Genomic DNA, 19,611 nt, shown 5'->3' on the forward strand with positions numbered 1-19,611 from the left:
CGAACACGGCAGGAAGGGGTGGCGGGAGCGGCCGGTTGCCTGACCCGCTACCGAAACACCAGCGCAGCAGCGAAGACGGCGGCGAGCCGCGCGCCGCCGAGAGCCCGCAGGCGCCGCAGTGCGGGCACTCTGTACTGCGCATGCGTCACGCCGCCGGCTGCAGTGCCCGGTGTACTCAGTCGAGGGCAGCAGTGCGCGGCAGGCCACAGTGCGCATGCGTGCTCTCGGCGGCTGCAGTCCTTCGTTGCAATCAAGACACGGCAGCAGAGCACCTGGCAGGTTGCACTGCGCGCGTGGTACTGCCGTGCGCAGTACTGCTCCAAATAAGTCGTCATTGCGCATGCGTGCGTCGGCCGGCAGGCTGCAGTACCGGGCTTTGAGCACTTGAGGTCAGCAGTGACCAGACCGGCTGCCGGGGCGCGTGCCAGCTCACTCGTGTACTGAAGCCGTCCCTGCTCTGCGGACGTCATTGCCGGAAGCGCTTCCCCGTGATATCCGGCGTGCGGGCGCCAGTGGCGCGTGCCGGAAGGCTCCGCGGGGGAGCGCTAGCGAGGGCCGCGGGGACTCCCTCAGCGGTGGCTGGGTCCGGTGCGGCTGCTCCGTCGCTGTTGTTTCTCCGGGGGCTGGCGAGCTACGGGCGCGGCCTGAACCGGGCCCTTCGGCAAGTGCACAGGACCCGCCCGCCCTCCCAGTCCGGGGCCGTCGCTGCCCGGTTCGGGTGACAGCGGTGCCGTTCTGCAGACGAGCAGCCTCGATGGCGTTTCGGTGACCCGGCAGGACCCGAAGTGGGGCTGGTGGCTGTGGCTGTGCCGCGGTGGTGGGAGGATCCCTCCAGCGTGGTCCGCGGCGCGGTAGCTGCGGGGCCCTGGGAAGGGGCGGAGCGGCGCGGGAGCGGCCCCTCCTCGATGAGCCCGCGGCGCTTGTCTGCCCGGCGACGGGGCCGCTGCTCGGGGCCTTGGGCAGGAGTGGCGCCTGGGGAGCGCAGCGGGGGTCTTACAGCTGGAACGGGGACTGCCTGGTCAGTCCGTCTGGGGCCCTGCGGAGCAGCGCTCTGTTAGTGCTCTCCTCATGTAATTCAGTGAACTTTATTAGTAAGGTTCAAAACAGATGCTTCCAGGGAACTTCTAATACAGCCCTGGATTTACGTTGTATTTTGCTCCTCCTATGGTACCCTGGGGCACTGGCTGTCCCTTACTGCCTGCTACCTGGTTGGCATCTCAGTAAATAGTCATAGTTTTTCATGATTTCTGAATTCTGTGGGTTTTTTTTTTTCTAGATGTAAGAATCTACAAGTGACCCCGAAGTTAAGTTGTATGCTGGTTCTCCCCCACCCTCCTCTGATATTTAGGATGGAGTAGGTACTAAAATACCTGAGAAGATAGATGATTTTTGGTCCACTGAAAAACTATGCAAGTTGGAAAAGGTGGGTTTTCTTTAATTTGCACATAGTTCTCAATAGCTGTTTTTCTGTGTGCTTTGCAATGTAACCTGCTTGTTTTCAGAAACTTGCTGTTGTCTCTGGAGAGACTGATGTCATGATTCCCTTATAGGCAGGGATTCCCTTACAGGCAGGGAATCTATGGCAAGTAGAAAGCAGAGAGCAGGAAGCTCAGCAAAAGCCTCAAAACTACCTATTTATGAAAATATTTTGAATTATATCAGTAACGTATGAATGTCGTCTGTGAGAAAAGAAAGTCTGGATGTTGACGTCTGGCATTTTGAGTTTTAACCATACCACTCACTTGAGTGTGGATAGTTACTACGGCTGTAGTCCATATAGCTTTCTCCTGATGCACAATGCTATTCTCAGTCTTGTTCTGCTGCGATTTGTAATAAGACTCCAGAACAGAATCTCATCAGCCTGTTTTGTCTTCTGAAGATTTCTTTATTACAGCTGGAGTAAAGAAGGGTATGTTTCACTTGTTTGTTTCTGCAGCTTTGTCAGGATGATGCCAGTGCGTTGGTCAAGTTCCTGATGTGAGTTACTGGCATTGGGTACAACCTTTTTTGCCCTGTTTATTTGATGGAGTTATGAACAGAAACTGGGAGACTGGAGACTGAGAAGAAAGAATTTCGCCTTACGCTGCAGTGCCCAAACTGAGACACCAGATGTGAAATTCACTGAAAGGAAGGGGTGCAGAGTTGCCCAATATGGATTTTGCAGTAGAGGAGTGGTGAGTATATGCTTACAAGCTGAGAGAGGAGCTGGTCAAAAAGAGAGCCATGAAAGACTGCGAGTAGTAGAAGTGGGAAGGCAGAGTAGGAGCCTTTAGACATATGGGGATTAATTTCCCTATTTCCTTTGGCACCTGTAAGAATAACTAAATACCTTTGTGATTGTACGAACAAGTCTGGCTTTTGTGCAGATTGCTTTGACTTGCAGCTCCTTGTCTAACCTCGCAATGTATTTGGCAGTTCGGGGTAGCGGTGGGTTGCTCGGAATACTTCGGCAGGTGCCGCTGGTGGGGCGGGTGCCGCCGGAGGCCTGTTCGGCCCGTCGGTGGGGGCAAGGCCAGTGACGCGCTTCACCTGCGGCGTGCGGGGAAGGTCCGCCCCGCCCCGCGCGAGGGAGCGGCGGGCGTGGGGTGCCTGTTGGCGAGCAGGGCTGCTGCGGGCTGGCAGCGGTCTGGGACCAGCTGCCTCGTGAGGTGCCACCCGGGGAGGCCTGGCGTGGGCCAAGAGCGTTTGCGCTGGTGGATGCCAGTGGGCTGGGCTGAGATGGTGTTGGGAAGGTTCCGGGGCAGGGGAGGGCAAGGGTCGTGTTGTAGCAGTGAACTCGGCACTCCCCCCAAAAGCTCTGAGCCCCGTGCCTGCCCCAGCGCGCCCAGTGGCCCCATATCCACTGCTAACCTCAACCCCCCGCACCGGCCTCAAACTCTGCCCCCAAACTCCCGGTGTAGTTACCTGCTGCTAAGCATAACAGCTTGGGTTTCTTAGTAACAACATTGATTTCTGAAATGTTTTCTAATGGATATTACATGTGATCTGTGTTATCCCCCTGCCCCGCGTCCCGTCCCCCCCCAAATTCCTTTTTTTCTCCTAATGGAGAGAAAGGAATTTTCAGGATATTTTGGTAAACAAGATGATGGGTGGATTCATAGATGATATTTGCTTGCTTGGTTGGTTGGTTTTTGTCTCTTTTTCTTCCAAACCGTCTTTCAGAATGCTCTGTCTATATAACTCTCTAAATGTGCCCAGTCTGGTATAGTATCACATTGCAAAATCCTTAAGGGGAACATGAAGATAAAATTTCAAGCTAAGGAATAGCCTAAGAAAATAAAAGGGTCAGGAAGAGCCAAAGAGAACACTGAAGGACTATGAGAAATCTCAGCCATGCTGCAGGACACAGCATGGGTTTTAGGCACGTCCTCAGGGAAGGAGAAGTGTGTTACTCCAGCTGATGGGATAATGGGCACTATTAATTACCAACTTTAAATAACACAAGTGTTGTAAAAGCAGAAGGAACTATAGATATCTGGTGCTCTGGCCCAGCAGATCATGGAGCACATGTAAAGCTTTAAAAACAAACCAACCAACCAAACAAAAACCCCCAAGAACAACAGAACATGCCAAGCAGTTAACCTAAAGCAAACTATTTAGGCTTCAGTAACAGAATTTTGTAGCTTTGTGTATTGAGAAGTTATTCCATCAATCACAGTTAAAGCTTTGGAAAAGCTCTCTGAAAGTATGATAGCCTAACTGGTCTCAACATTCTTTTTGCTTTGTTTTGCAGGGTAATCCTCCAAAGGAGGACACTTCAAGAGAAGGAGCTGGTCGTAGTAATACAGTAGTTCATTTCGGTGGTTTTCTTTGAGGCAAGCATCCAAGTATAGGAGACGTATCAAAAAGGTAATAGGTTTAAAACAGCAGAAATTAGTTAAGTGCTATCGCTCTTCTAGGCAGTTAAGCATTGAAAGAAATGCAAGTTAAGTGTTTCTATATGGAAGTTTGAGAGGGAGTACTGAGTAAAAGAACACCAGAAGCTGCTTGGAGCTGTGACAGAACCAAGTTTGCTCACTGATTCAAACTTTTTAGTTTTTATTATTTTCTTACAAATACGAATGAAAACAAACCAAACAGTGATGACATTTGTCTGAAAAACAGAGACTATTTGTGGATCTCTTTAGATAAATTAGGGGAAAAAAGATGGAAATAAGGATGCAGAGGACGGTAGTTTTCCAGGAAAATGGACACAGAAATGGGCAATTTTCATCCATACTCAGAGCTTCAACACAGATGACTGTACTGGTGTTTAGCTGAATTAAATGAGGTTTATATCACCGATGAGACTATGTATTTAATGATGTTTATGTTAAGTGGAATTAATTTTGAAGCTTAAACCATTGGAAATGCAACTTCAGTCTGACTGCTTGATCAGAATAGCAAACTAACAGAACTAAGATGCTGCAGACCTCTTAGAGAAAACCTGTGTAAGAAAACATCTCTTCTAACTACATACATGTAATGTCTATACTGTGATAGAAGTTTGCGTGCATCGGGAACAGAAAAAAAGCCCTTCTAAAGCTCTGTTTCCATTCAGAAAATGAGTCTTTAAAATTTGTCTGTACAAATTACCGTTTTGACTGTAGCGAAAAAAAGGCTGTATTTCCAGTATTCTCCTTCCCTCCTCATCGTGAGAGCTACTGTGGTCTACTGGATTCAGTTATTGTTACGTGGTCAGGGCCATTTTGTCTCGATGACAAACATATAAACCAGTGTCAATTAAAGGAGGGCAAAGAACAAAGAATTAGGCAGTGGGACAGAATAAATAGAAAAACCCAAGTACTGCAAGACACTGAAGATCTTTAGTGGGTCACAAATAAGTAGATATCGCAGATCTTTTGGTTTTTTACTGGTTTCTGGGAAGAGAGGGAAGTTAGAGTACGGTTAGTGAGAGTAAAGGCTGAAGAGCACAATAGTAGAAATTTTTAAGGAGTGGATTTAAGGCTGGTACAGGCTTTGGTGCCTTCCCCCCCACCCCACCCCCCCACCCCCGAAATAGGCGATTTTTAATGCTACACTTAAATATTAGAGTTAAGAAGATCAGGGGTTTGAGAGCTCATTTTACTGCAGGATCTTGCTAAGCTCAGGAGAATATGATGGAAGCTGATGTCGGTTATAGGGAATATTTCAGGGTTAGTTCTTAGGAGGGTATGAATCAGTGCATTAGCTGTGTGACTAAGTTATAAGTAATGTTACAGCTGGGGTTAGGATTAAGGAACTGAAAAGAGCAGCTGGATGAACAGAGATTAGTGCAGGATGTTTCAAAGTTTGCACAATTCAGATGGCAGTAAACAAAATCATCAGAAATCAAAATAATTTCTCTTATCTTGGGATGGCTGTCATGGTACAAATGAAGATTACGGCAGTCGTTAGGTTTTGTGGTTTATATGTGTTTGAAGACAGTACTGATGGAAAAAAAATCGTGCTGCTTATATTTAACCAAGCTCAGGTTCTGAGCTCTGTGAGGTCTGGGGCAGACATTCTTCTCTGAATCCAGGTATGCCAATGGAGTAGGTTATTTCTCAGAACTGTTTTCATTACCTTGCAGTAGGTTACCTCCTCTACTGGCAACGTACATCATACGTGGGCTTTCCTGACAGAGCTGGGTTAGGGAGTGCTCCCATAAGTTCCTCAGTCACTAGTTTGTTGAGAGAAGTAACTTCCAGCAAGCACTAGCAGAAGATATAATCTCCTAATGGCAAAGCAGGGCTGTTTGGAAGACAGCTATCCCCTCCCTTAAATCAGAGAGGGAATCATGTCTCTTGCTGCTTTCAGTTTAACTTTAGAAAGCAAAACAAAACAGGAGGTTCCTCAGTAGTAAAGAACTGTGAAGAATACATCTGGGTTTTGGCCTCTTGGCAATCTAGCACCTGACAGAAGGTGTTGGATATGACTCTCTTCTTTAAACTGAAACCTGTCTGAGCAAGACTTGTTCCCACCTAAGAGTGGTTTGTTTTGAATTAGTTTAAATTGACTAGTTCAAGCTGAAGCTCTGTGAATTGGTCACAAACTGAAATAAACGCCCTAGTCAGAGCTTTCAGTGGTTGAACTGCAGCAGAGGGACATGATTTCCTTGATATTTTTCTGTGTCTGAGTTTCATAACTGGACACCTGCAAATGTAAATTAGGCATCTTTATGCATGCAAACTATCCAGTTTCAGTGTTAGTAGCCAGTGGTAACAGAGGATAGGTTTGTTTCAGAAGTAGCTGGCTTGGGGAATTAGACACTGTTTCTGTGACTTTTCCGCAGATGCAGAAATGTTGGAGCTTAAGCACACAGGTCTGTGTTGTGGAAATGTGACCGAGAAGTTTGGCTAGGTTAACACCTGTCTTGCTAACTCCTTTTCCTTTCTATTTTCTAAAGCTCCTTAGAATGGATATCTCTTTCCCCATATTTATCTCCATAAAGTTTCTATAAAGGTATAACAGAATTGTGGCTAATGCATCCTGTAAAATGAGAGAGCCGGGGTTTACCTTTTGGGATGTGGCTGCTTCTCAGTAGCATAAGCAAATAACAGATGTGGAAATACTCTGCAGGAAGAAAGCATGACATGAAACAAACATTTATTAAAAAGGACTGTACAGACAAATTAAACAGGGAGCACACTGTTATTCCTACTGGGCACAGGAGTAAAATATTTAAAACATAGAAGCCAGTGAAAATGCCAGATATTACTAAAATATCTAAATGCTAAATGAAAACCTATGTCGGAAGAATTAGAAAACTGTAAAATAAAGGAAAGCACTTTTATGTATTTAAAGTGCTAGTAAGATCTTAATTTCTTGACGAGTCTGCTATTTAGAGTAACACATCAATGGCTATTCTTTCAAAATCAGATTCTATAACTTGAAGCCATTGGCAAGTTCAGTCAGTCAGTGTCCTGTTTAGAAAGCTAAAGTTGAATTCAGGAAGTGCAAGTATTAAGATTTGGCTTACATTTTCTCTATAGTTAATAGGGTCCTTGGCACTAAAGTTTGAACAACTGATCTACCCCAGCCTGAGTATGAAAATTCCTATAGCAAAGCCTTTAGACACAGTAGAGTGTTCGCATCCTTTTAGCATGAGCTTAAGGTGGGGGAGAGGCTTGTGATTTTTTTGCCATTTGGTTGCAGAACAAGAGGACTGTCCTTTGAGGCAAGTGAGGAACTAGGAAAAGATTCTGGAAACCATCTGTAACAAAAGAATCCAGTGATTTTGTTGTCACTTGAACACTCCTTGAAAAGGGAATGACAAAGCCAGAGTTAAAGCAGACTTTAGTAATATAAGTCTTATAAGCTTTGAGAAGAGTCTCTTTGTGACTATTAAGAGAATTTAACCCAAATAAGAATGAATTTAAGCCAGGTGAAGAAGTATCCTCAAAGAACCTTAGGTTCAAAGGAAAAGGCTGTTGTTGCTCCACGGAGCAAAAATGCAGTAGACTTGTGGTAAGAACTGTACTTCAGACAGCTTCCTCCTCTGACTAAAAGACAAGAAATCAGTATTTCATAATGATCCCTCTAGTCTCTTGAGAAAGGTGCCTGGGAGAAAAAGGCCTGGGGCTGTCGCAAGAAGAGCTTTTCAGTTAAACTTCTCTAGTTAATCTGTGAGAGAAAAGGAGAATACTGGTTCCCTATGAAAGATACTGCTTACCTCCCTCCACTCACCCCTAGTATCCCTTAATACCTAATACAGATTTTGTCTCCTTGAAATAGTTAGAATCATAGAATATTTTGAGTTGGAAGGGACCCATAAGGATCATCAAGGCCAACTCCCTGCTCCTCGCAGCACTATCTAGCACTAAACCGTATGACTAAGAGCGTCATCCAGACACTCCTTGAACTCTGACAGGCTTGGTGCCGTGACCACTTCCCTGGGGAGGCTGTTCCAGTGACCGACCACCCTCTCAGTGAAGAACCTTTTCCTAATGTCCAGTCTGAACTTCCCCTGGCGTAGCTTCATTCCATTTCCTTGTGTCCTGTTGCTGGTCACCAGAGAGAGAAGATCAGCACCTCCCCCTCCGCTGCCCACCTTGAGGAAGGTGTAGACTGCCATGAGGTCCCCCCTCAGTCTTCTTTTCTCCAAGCTGAACAAACCAAGTGACCTCAGCCGCTCCTTCTAAGTCTTGCCCTCGAGACCCTTCACCATCTTGGTTGCCCTCCTCTGGACACATTCTAATAGTTTGATGTCCTTCTTACATTGAGGCATCCAAAACTGTGCACCGTACTTGAGGCCGCACCAGTGCAGTGTAGAGTGGGACAGTCACCTCCCTCGACTGGCTAGCTGTGCTGTGCTCGATGCACCCCAGGACGTGCTTGGCCCTTTTGGCTGCCAGGGCACACTGTTGACTCATATTCAATTAGACTCGTTCTCAGCAATGCAGGCTATTCATATGGCAGAACTTTGTAAAGGATGTGAAAACAGATTTGTAAACGCTAGTACATGATTGATACAAACACAGTATGTCATATTCACATTTTTTTTCTTTTTTAAAAAAAAACAAACCTTGTTAAACACGAGGGCACAAGAGACGAGTTTAAAAAAGTAAAAATACAAAAATGCCATACCAAATTAGTAAATGGTGCATCCTTAAGCATACTTCAGTTTAGAGCTCTAGAGATCTCCCAAGAAAGAAAGAACCTGGCAAAAGTAACAGTAAGGTGAGAGCAGCTACAACTAACCTTATCTATTTCAGAACTGTAAGTCGAAGTTTCTACAAGTCTACCCTTCTATTTGCACTACTTCATTGCAGACCATTCACCCATTCTCACTACTTCTTAAATTTATATACAACTGTCATCAAAGTATGCTGCTCTCATGCATGCACTTTGGGGGAGTCCATATACTGTCCTTTAACTCTGTGTGCATTTTCCCTTAAACTCAACAGGAATTGCTCTGAACTGGGCACACAGCACGTGGCTGCTCTGACATTTAAAAGTAGAATCCAGTATTCTGGATTCCAGTGTTAGGAAACATGCATAATGATAGAGTTAACGCACTACTGCCATTTGGAGCGTGGGGTCAGACTATCCTCCATTATTGCTATCTCACAGAGACAATCCCAGTAATTCAGCTAGCAGAATCTGCTCTTCACATATTTTCAGAGGCTCGTGGTCTACATTCTGTCTCTGCTGTTGACAGATGTTTATTTGGCTATGCAACATTAAAATGGGAGAATACGAACTGAACTTGGCATAAATTAAAGGACTATATTCAATAAAATACTCATGTACTTTATGGCGGAGTTGGGAAATCAATGGCAACCTATGTGATTTGGCCAGCAAAATTGGTTTATGTGGATTTGTACAGGCCCCAGCATTTGGCAAAGATCTGACCAGAGACTTGGGGCTTCCCTGTTCTTCCTATTTAACAAGCAAAGTTCTCAGTATAACCACTCTAGCATAATAGTAGAGGAAAACCGGGGCTAAAGAGAGAAAAATGTAAACAGGCAGTCCCTGCCTCCTGACGTTACTGAAAAGAATATTTAATACTTGAGGTCAATTTAGACAACAAAGGCGGTGACAAAACTGGGACTAGAAATGAGTAAGTTTTAAGCCCAGGTTCTGTAGTTGGGTCACTGCCATCCTCCCTGTTGGAGGAACTGTTGTTACAGGAGGTGAAACAAAGGGAAGACATGGATACAAGGAGTGGTCTAAAGGATCCTTCAGTCAGGGTTCTTTTGGCAGACATACAGAGCAAGAAAAAAACCTGGGCTGAAATAAAGCTTACTTGAAAATGACCTATTAAAAGATACAAAAATAGGAAGTTTTGGTTGAGGGAGGACAATGACACCAAAGCCAGGCATTTCTGGTGAAATACATAATTTTTAGTTTACACTGTTCCTGGTGCATGTTACTGAACTTCCCTGTGCTCCAGTGGAGGAGATTTTGGCTGTAGAAACCAGGAGTAGAAGACGTGCAGGATAGCTGATGTTGCAGCCTGTGCGCGTAGAGATTTGAGATATTTCATGCATGTTTCCTAGAGAACCACAGTGAGCTGATTGGCCATAGAGCCGAGGAGGAGCACTAACAGTTCATTTGAGCCTTGTACTTAAGTCAATCAGTCTTCTGACTGCTGAAAATAATATCGTATTAAGATGTTAAAAAATCACAATTACATAATTTTTAGGAATTCATACACAGCCAGCAACTTGATCCCCCTTCCAAATTTTAAGTCAAGTTTGAGGGAATGGTACGATCAAACTCAGTAAATCAAAACTCACGTGTGTCCTTAATGCACTGATTTCCTGTATAATCAATTTCTTTTTTTCCCTGAATATTTCCTGTATAAAAAGAGCTCTACTGGATACCCAAACCTATGCAGTCTTACTAGCTTGGAAAACAAATTGTTCTTTAGTGAAACAAAGAGACAGTCTGCTATTTCAGCACTTCAAATAGTCTCCTGTTATCAGGAGAAAACAGAATAATCTTTTAGTAACATCTGTTTTTAAAAAGAGAACATAAAAGCATTTGTGGTGATCGCATTTGGCCAATAGGAATAGCCTGGCATTTAGGATACTTGCATAAGAATTCTACTTTGTTTAGGAGTCCAAAAGATGGAATGATCGAAATGTTAAACTGTAGCACCAGTAATACTTACTTTCCTAAAACCAAATCCTAAGGACTGGAAGGAAATTAAGACAGAACAGGAGCATTGTGCTTACATTGCATTAAATAGTAAAACAATGGGTCGGTCGTACTTGAGTCTGCACTTCAGTAAAGTCTGGCCACGTTTGCAGTTCTGCTGGAAGAGTACTGGAACAGGTCACGCGTGTGCTTGTCAATCCTCTGGGTTTCATTCGTCCTGTTTCCTCTTGGGCTTTTTGGGATTCCGAGATCGGCTCTTTGCTTTGCAGAGTGGACATATGGGCGCATTCCGATGAATTTGTTGGTGACACGATAAACATGCCTGAAATGCGACATTGCAGCCTCTTGTTACAAACATTTAAGTGGCGTTGTTACACAGGTTATTAAGTATCGTATTCTAAGTTACAGTACAGAAGAAAATAACTAAGGCTTCCTGCCTTCAAAGGCAAACCAACGCTACATTCTATACAATCCCGGTCTCTGGATTGTACAGTAACTTCAGAGTATCTCATTGAATTGAAACCACAGTTCAGCAGACACATGGTTCAGGCACGCATCAATAACTTTAACGTTAAAATCTATTTTGTGTTAAACATTCCACGTGTTTTAAAGATGTTTACGTGCATAATAGCTCACTGAGTCAGAGAAGTTACAGTGAAGGGCAACTGTGATGTCACAGAATTCAAGCAGCAGCGGGTGATTAGATGAATTCTACATATTTAACACAAGGTATAGAACTCTGCCCTTTAACTTCCATTTGACTGAAGCATATTACTTTCAGAAAGGCTTTTCGATGGCCTAACTCCAGATAGTAAGTACATAACTACGGAGTGTGCCTATGTCAGTTTGCCTCCTTAGTCAGTGAATCTTTGGAACTTGGGTGGGATGAATACTCCTATGGAATTACTTAGCTCTTTTTACGGACTACAGAAGGAGCAGGGTAAAACTGTCACTTAAGTGCCTCTGGTTATGTTAAATTAATCCATATGTCAGGCTTGACTTGAAAACCCCAGAAGAAACAATAACCTTTCCTGGTAATTTGTACCATCAGTAATTACTCTCCCTCATAAAATATGTGCATTGCATCTAATATGAATCCATTTGAGATTAACTCCCAGCTATTAGTTCTTCTTTTGCCCAGCATTTTTTTTTTCTTACATGCCTTTCTCCCACATGAAACACAAGAGGAGTGGGAATTGCCTACATCTCTGCTGATGGAGACTCTTAAGTCATAAAGGAGTCAAATGATACAGAGCCTTCTCCTCAGCCCTTGATGACTGGTGCTACTACTTTAAGTCTACTGGGGTTGCTCTCGATTTGAACCACTGCAGGAAAAATCAGAATCAGGACACGTCATTTTTCCTTTTCGTAAACATTGATCAACTTTATAAACGTAATACATTCCAATGGCAAAAGAGAAAACCCAGCGCGTTCCATCTCCTGACCTTCATTGGAGGTGGCTGTTGTCTGAAAGTTGCTGTCTGTCTGGTATCTTGTTTCCTAGCCACTTGCAGCTGTTGGGCAGCCGCTGCAGCTGCAGCCAGAGACTCTGGGATGGGAGGCTCCTGTGGTTCTGTCTGCCATTCTGCTTTCTGCTTTTCAAAGTAGCTAGACAAAAGAAAAACAAATAAAAAATATAACCGTCTTCTGGAATATTCCATTAGTTTGTAAAGGATATTTTGTGTTAAAATATAATGGATCACATTTCCCTATCATGTTCCTCCACTAGAGTCAAATTGCCTACACTTAGACACCACTTGGACTATTTTACAAGTAGAATTGACGGTATTTTTCTCTGCATTTATACACTTCAGCCAGATTCCAGATTGTCAGCTTCTAAGATATCTTGATGTACGACTGGATATAAATCTAATAGGATGGAAAATAGGCAACATATATATTTAATCTCTAACAGCTTTAGATGCACCTCTGTCAAAATTAGTTTGTATATTTTATTCTGTTAAAATGAATAACTTTTGTATGCAGTAGATTAATACATTCTTTGTAGTGTCAGGGTGCTTGGAATGGAAAACAGCATTTCTGAAGAGATGTGAAAGAAATCCTGAAAAGTGTGTGTCTGTGAAAATGATGCCAAATGTGTTGGGCGTTGAGAGATGTAAGTTTCTTAAAACATCACTTGCATTTAAAACTGATCTGTTAAACAAAGGACACTGTTCTTTGAATAGTAGCTAATTCTGTCACCCTCCTCCACCTAGGTTATACCTAAAAATGAAACTGTAATTTATTATCCAAACCTATTCCACATCTAGAGTAAACTTACTTGTTGACAGTCATAGATGTATGGCTAAATGCCACTGCCATGTGCATGCAGCAAAAAGTAAATTTCTGATTAGCAGTAGCACAAACCAACTGAAGAATACTTGTTTTGTATCCCTTTCTTATATTGCATCCTACCTCTGCTTGGTAAACAAGCGAAAAAAAAATTATTTTCAGGAAAAAAAGTCTTGCTAGAAAAGGCAGCATATGGTATAAAAATCTAGAGAACCAACCACCCTTGAATTTTTGCATGTCATGTGTAGAGCTTGCAGCTTGGAATAATCTAAATTTAACTTCCAACAAATTCAGACTGAATGTTATCAAATACATGTGCTCCCACATCCCTTTTTTGTTAACTTTTGTTTTTCATGCTTACCTCTTAAGTTCTTTTTTCCACCTACCAACAAAAGTAAAATGACAAAATAACCAGTAGAATCGAGAGAAGATATAAAGCCAGATAATGTTTGCTTTGGAGACTTACTCAAGGGACAGTTTCTCTTCCTCCTCACATAGATCTGGCAGCCTCTGCAATCCCAGAGTCATCCGCAAAGCATCTACATGCTCCTTCAGGGGTTTGTACTCCTCGTGCAGGCGACGAGTAGATTCCAAGAGCTTGTTGAGATCGTTCTCAGACTGCTTGATAGTATTCTCCATCTGAAACAGGAGGGTGGACATGCTTTTAAAGAACTTCCTTTAATAGCTCTCTGATTGAGCAAGAGACTGTATCAGAAAGAAGATACTTTTCTCACTCAGGTTGGAAGAGATTGAAGACAATGCAATAGTAAAACAAAGAGTGAAGACACTGAGAGGATGAAAACTGGGCAAGGAAGAAGCAACTGAAAGTGACATGAGATGCATTTTCATTTAAAAAAGGTGCACTCAACCTATGTGACCTTCTGAACAACAGAAAAAGCAGGTAGACAGGCTACAGATAAGTCAGCAAGTGAGGAGCTATGGAAAACTCTCAAGGGACATTAAAAAAGAAATGAAAGTAGAATAAACTAATTTTCTGTGTTTCTAAGATACCTGAATACCGATGGTTAGAAGTAAACAAACAAGCTAAGGAAAGGTTCCTGCTTCTCTTACTTCTCCTGCAGTAAATGGGAAAAGCAGCAGAGAAAAAGACAATCTGACAGGAAAAAGAGGGAAGGATGAAACAGAGGCTGAGGTTATGCAGCTGGGTAGGGGAACAGACGTTTCAAGTGATAAATAAATGCAGTCTGCCCATCCAGTACATAGCTTGTACTTGCTTACAAGGAGCTTTTTTTTTCTGGTGCAAAGCACGGATACCTTCAGAGCTAGAAACCACTGTACAGTCATGTAAGCGCCCTAACAGTAAAATCTGCAGGTTTAAAAATATATTCCCCATTTAGCCCCTCTAATTGGCTAATCTTCCTTGTTTATAAACTGGTTTTCTCTTATTTGTATTACTTCCCTTCAGGCTGGTGCTTCTTAGTGTTTGGTGGTTCCACTCAGTGATGAAGGTCAGCTCTTACTAGGAACTTAGTAAATATAATATATTTTCCCAAAATCTCTTTTTTTCCAAAAACCTCCAATCAAAAGTCCCACCTAGCTGCCAGAGTTTCTCTGTTTCCAGGTGCTAAATAAGAAAAGACTAACAGGAAGAACATTTTTATATGAGACTGCCAAAGGGATGTTACTGTGGCTACTGGTAAGTTGTAGCCACAATGGGCTTGGTTATCTATCCTCTTGGTGGAAGTGCTTACTATGCCAACGTTACAAAATAACCTGCCCAACACAGACAGGAAAAAACAATTATCCTGAGGTAAATTTACTTTGCAGTCTTTGTAGGATCCTAGGATGGTGTTGTAAAGTCCAGATTATTGAACCAGTGATAGTTCACTGGTGTGCACAATTCCACAAGCTGTGGAATGATTCATATACAACTGTGTCTTAGTCAGGCTGTCCGCAGCTGGACTGTTGCATACCACATTAATATCAGCATGGATCAGTCGCAGCTCCTCCACGTGGGCCATCTTCTCTTGCAGCAGCAGGTCCATTTCTTGCTTGTATTCTTTCAGGTGCCTCTCCTCAGACTCCAGGGCTTCAAATTCTGCTTTCAGTCGTGCCTTTATTTTTTCCATCTGCAAAGTCTTATTCCTGATCCCCGTGATAATTAAAAATGTAAAGAGACAACAGTAAGTCACTGCAACATATTTTTGTGAGGTGTCACTTTATATGTGAATAGATGGAAGAAGGTAATAGCAGTAATAGACAAGGGTGAGACTAAACGTGTCTGAGAAAGGATGAGGTGCAATGAGAGAACTGAATTCTAATCCCAGCTCTTTTGCTGAGCTTTTCAGTGCGATGAGAATTCTTATACTGAGTTATGAAATTATCAGAACTTTGTCAGACTTCAACAGTTATGTAGATTCAGAGAATTTGTACCACTAGTGTTCTACTGCATCAGTTAACTCGGATTAAACCCTAGCTCCAAAATAGAGAAATCCAGAAAATCTGGGAGGTTTAGCACAGGATTCTGAGAAATGTAAAATGAACTGAAGGTGATTATAGTGTCATATACACTGACTAAAACTATGTGGACAGTAAGCTGAACTGCTAAAATACTAACTTCAACTTCAGGTTAAAGAAAATTCCAGAGCAATGACATATCAGAATAGTAAAAACTCAAATGACACTGGCCATCAACAACCCACTTGCAAGTAACTCTGCATTCTCTTGGTTCTTTGCTAAGATCTAGTACCTGTCACATATTTGTAAATGTTTCTGCCTCTCCTGCATTCTGATATTTTTTTTCTTTTGTGCCAATCTGTAATTCCACAGCAAAAATGTTTAGATACTCAGTCCTTATCTCTCTTCAAAGCTAATAATCAAAGGGTGTGAGTTCCAGTCATCAGACAGTTTTAAGCAGCAGAACAGCCTACTGCTGTTGTGATTCAACACTTGTCCAAGCTGTTGCACAGAACAAACAAACTGTTCTTGTTCCTGCGATTTAGTTAATAAGAGGCCTTATTTTTCCTGTGCTGGAAGTTAGAATATGATACTGGGTAACCAACGTGTCAAAAACACTTAAATGTTTCTAATAAGAGGCTGCAATGTAACATCTCAGGCATGTAATCCAGACTTCCAGGACTCCTTGCTTTACCTTGTGTGAAAGGAACAAGAATGTAGCATTCCTTTTTAGTCAGGTAACACCTAGTACAAATGGATCCATACTGGTTTCCAAGTGCACTGCTGAGTAACACAGTAGGCTTCCTACAGGCATGGTGTAAAAGGGGGCTGGGGAAGAAGAGGTTTGCATTCACATTTAAATATCTTATTCCTATCCCAATGCAATGTGTGGTCAGTTTGATTCAAATTCACCATAAGCAGCAAAGCTGACTATAGAATGCAGTCTGTAGATTATAGGAAGCTGCCTATCAGATTAGCAATGAAATCCCACAACAGGGATTTCACCCCATCCTAGAACAGGGAGCTTGACTTCCCTTCCCACTAGGCCCTGACTTGCTCCCATTGAAGCAAGCAACACAGACCTGACGTTTTTAATGGAAGCAGAAGGCACTGAGCCCCCCAGAGGGAGATGGTCTATCACCTATTTCTAGGAAAGGGGATTCCTAAAACTCTGTGGGGCATTTGTTCCCTTTACAAACTGTTTCCCTACCCAGTCTCCAAGGGCTCTTTCTGAAACTGCTCCCACAGCACTGAGGAATGGATGGTTTATCTCAGTGTTATTCTAAATCATACTTGTAAGAATAGGAGAATATATATATCCTGGGCTTTAACAGAGTTACTGTTTTCTGTCACTCCAACCAAAATTCCCAAAGAAATTTTAAAGCTAGCCTGAGGACTCTTCTTTAAAGTATATGGCAGGTGTCTGTGTAGATTTTATTCTTGCTTTCATTTGACCGAAGCTCGCCCTCTGTCACCATCCCTCTTCGGGAAGCGCTGACATGGTGCCTGTGAATCCTCCTCTCAGTCCCCTCATTTCTGTTTCCAAATCTGTCTTTGTGAGTTCAGTATCTGCTGGTGCACCTAGTTTTGGTAACCTTTTCTTGAATGCGTGAGACATCACTGGTACAATGGGCTTCCACCATTTGCTGAAGAGCGTGGCAGAAAGCAGAGTCAGTCCCTGGGACAATTAATTATGGCTATCTATTCCAAGTATTATAGCTAGTAATGTAACCAGGGTTCCTCCCTCTCTCACTTCAGGAGTTTATAAAGCTGCAAGAGATAAAAATGGTATCATAAGTAACTTCCCCAATATGTATTCCAAAATGGGCTGCCTGGTAGGGATAATATGAATGAAGGAGATTTAAAACGGAACAATTAAAAGATTGAAGGTCAGAGGGACAGCTGTTTGTTTCCTTAGAACAAAATAATACAAAATTCTGCGTTGCATCAGTACTTCAGAAATAATCTTAACAGTAAAGTTGTTTCCTCCATATAAATAAGTCATAGGAGATACGGCTTACTATTCTTAGTGGTGGCAACCCATGACTGTTACGAAAAAAAATACCAGACAGTTGAGTAGAAAAGTATTGTTCTTAGTCTGCAAAGTATGTGTTGTCCCATCTCTTTCTACAAATAGTTTTGGGATGCTAGACACACAAATATTTTTGCTTGATCTTTGTTCACCTTTGTGGTATTGTGTGAAGAAGGCCGAGGCCCATACACTGCTGCCTGATTCACCTCCTTGATGGGTAAAATGCGCTTCTTAGAGGTGCTGTTACCAGCCAGAAGTCTCTCTGACCACCTGCACGCACTGCTGGTGGCAGCGCCTTTGTCCCCTGCCCTCTCTCCTCTCTCCCCGATAGCCCCTCTCCAGCTGTTGTGTCCCAAAACACTCTCATCACTCTGGGGTTACCCACTGTCAGCACGCCTTGCACCTCCCAGCTACATCCAAAATCACTGCCCTCACTTTCCTTGTAATGTGTTTTGGCTTTTGGATGCATGAATTCCTGCTCAATATAGACAGCTCAGGCTTTGTCCTGAAAACCAATGCCCTAAGCCAAAGAGTGAAAATGCCCTACCTTAAAGCTAAGAAAAAGGCACGCCCCCGATGTGGGCACACATGATGCCGTGCCTTGCTGTTCATGAGCCCCCTCCTTCAGTGCGGCCTGCCATTCACATACGAAGGAGGCTATATACGGATTCCTGGTGTTCCTCGCACGGCACAGCAGCGAGGGCCAGCCGCCTGCCCCGCGGCCCGCCCTGGAGGGGACAGCAGAACAAGCCTGCCGGTGTCCCCATCCGGCTCCCCGGAACACCCTGCCACCCCCGCACTCGCCGCCCTGCTCGCGGCTTCGGGGTGGTGGCCAGAAGCAGGAGGTAGGAAGGCAGACCTCCGCGGGGTCTCCTCGCCCGCCTCGGCCCCTCTCCGCCGTCGGGAAGCGGAGGGCAGGGCGGCAAGAAGCCAGCCAGGCGCGGCCGCTTCCCGGGCCCGGCGGCTCCCTCCCGTCGCGGGCGCACGAGTCCCAGCGCCCCGCAGGCCACAGCCCAGCGCGGGGCTGAACCCGACCCCCGACACCGACCGCTCGCGGGGGCCGGCGCCCGGCAGCTGGGCAGCCCTGCGCCCTTCCGCCGGCCCCCGCCCGGAGCCGCCGCGCTGCCCCGCCCGGCCGTGCCGGGGCATCCGCGCCCTGCTCGGGCGCCTGTCCCTGCCGTCCTCGGCTCTCGGCGCCATGCGCTGCTTTTCGTGCCACCCCCTTCCTTTCCCAGCCCGTCAAGGCTCCTGCCGGGAGCGAGTGGGGCGAAATAACAGGTTTATGACAGAGCGCCTCAGGAATAAGAAATAATAATTCAAAGGGCTTAAAAAGAACCACCCGCGGCCCGACACCACTCCCCCAGCTGCGTGGGGCTGCTGCGTCCTTCCCACCCGCGCACTCTTCCTTCTCGTGTTATCACTCGGGGCCAATTCGCTGGAAATGCACGACCATTGCCGCCCTTCACTGCGCATTCCAGCGGCGATTCCCAGCAGCAGATGCTCTTTCCCTACTTAGAAAAATGTATTTTCAGCTCTTATCATAAAGGCCAGCGGTGGTTTTCTTTCCCTCAGTAGCACAATAGCTACTTTCAGATCGATGCAACTCCTCCGCTCCCCCGAGGAAAGAGCTGCTTCACGTAACTGATGCGGCACAAAGCAAACATACCTGATCTCCTTGATGCTCTCGAGTTTGCACATAATTTCTTGCTCATCTGCCATGCTTTTCACTCCCGATTTAAACCTCCCGTGAAATGTACAAAATGCCAGGGGAAAAAAAGAAAAAACATACAATAGACACAATGTAGTCACCCCCTCCTAGCATATGGTCTCTGAGCCTGTGCGGTAGGCTCTAGTGGGAGCTATGGGACTTAGAGTCCAGCTTCCATTGCTGCCTAGGCAGATAGACAGCAGAAAGACTACAACACCCACAAGGCAGAGCAGAGCTTTCCTGCCCTTCTTCCTGCAACTACATTTTAAATCAATTTGTCACACCTCATTATGTCAAAGGTTGTTAGGAGTGCAAAAAGCACAGAAGGCTTCCTCCTGAGATCTGTGCAATGTTCAGCATTTCGTTAAAATTATCGAGTATGCATTAAAAGACTGTTGAATGAGTTCATGATTTTGATTAAAAACTTTTTTGACATAAAGGCATGCTGTAGCCATTATTACTACCATGCTGGTTTCTACTAGATGCTCTGAGTGAAGTGACTGTGTCTGGAGTTCCGAAAAGACACATTTTTTTTCTTTAGGTTCTTCTTTTTTATTTCTGCTACTATACATAGCGCTTGTAACTATGGAAAAGA

The 19,611-nt window shown here is 44.3% G+C and overlaps 2 protein-coding genes across 13 annotated transcripts in view; one reads left to right on the forward strand and one right to left on the reverse strand.

Moving 5' to 3' along the window:
• The first annotated feature begins 460 nt into the window (after positions 1-460).
• ZC3H12B (zinc finger CCCH-type containing 12B) overlaps positions 461-19,611 on the forward strand; it is a 61,764-nt gene continuing 42,613 nt past the window's right edge. For 2 of the 12 annotated variants that reach the window (XR_012675479.1, XR_012675480.1), the window contains exons 1-4: positions 478-785; positions 1,277-1,423; positions 1,937-2,174; positions 3,734-3,849. The gene's annotated coding sequence lies outside the window, so the exon portion shown is untranslated. The other 10 variants (XR_012675477.1, XR_012675485.1, XR_012675478.1 and 7 more) reach the window with 9 other exon arrangements.
• Positions 6,551-19,145, reverse strand: ZC4H2 (zinc finger C4H2-type containing). Its single transcript, XM_075161850.1, has 5 exons — positions 18,975-19,145; positions 14,793-14,964; positions 13,325-13,497; positions 12,012-12,174; positions 6,551-10,888 (listed from the first exon to the last, which is right to left on the reverse strand). The coding sequence occupies exons 1-5, from the start codon at positions 19,025-19,027 to the stop codon at positions 10,775-10,777; spliced, it is 675 nt and encodes a 224-aa protein (XP_075017951.1). The 5' UTR covers positions 19,028-19,145; the 3' UTR covers positions 6,551-10,774.

Source organism: Calonectris borealis, chromosome 13 (assembly GCF_964195595.1).
Source record: "Calonectris borealis chromosome 13, bCalBor7.hap1.2, whole genome shotgun sequence".
Taxonomy (NCBI): Eukaryota; Metazoa; Chordata; class Aves; order Procellariiformes; family Procellariidae; genus Calonectris; species Calonectris borealis.

Excerpts from the sequence above, each read along its gene's own strand:
- ZC4H2 (XM_075161850.1), bottom strand. The coding sequence starts at position 19,027 with ATGGCAGATGAGCAAGAAATTATGTGCAAACTCGAGAGCATCAAGGAG. Across the intron at positions 14,965-18,974 it reads GAGAGCATCAAGGAGATCAG|GAATAAGACTTTGCAGATGG; the intron begins GTATGTTTGCTT and ends CACGGGGATCAG. Across the intron at positions 10,889-12,011 it reads AACAGCCACCTCCAATGAAG|GCATGTTTATCGTGTCACCA; the intron begins GTCAGGAGATGG and ends GTCGCATTTCAG.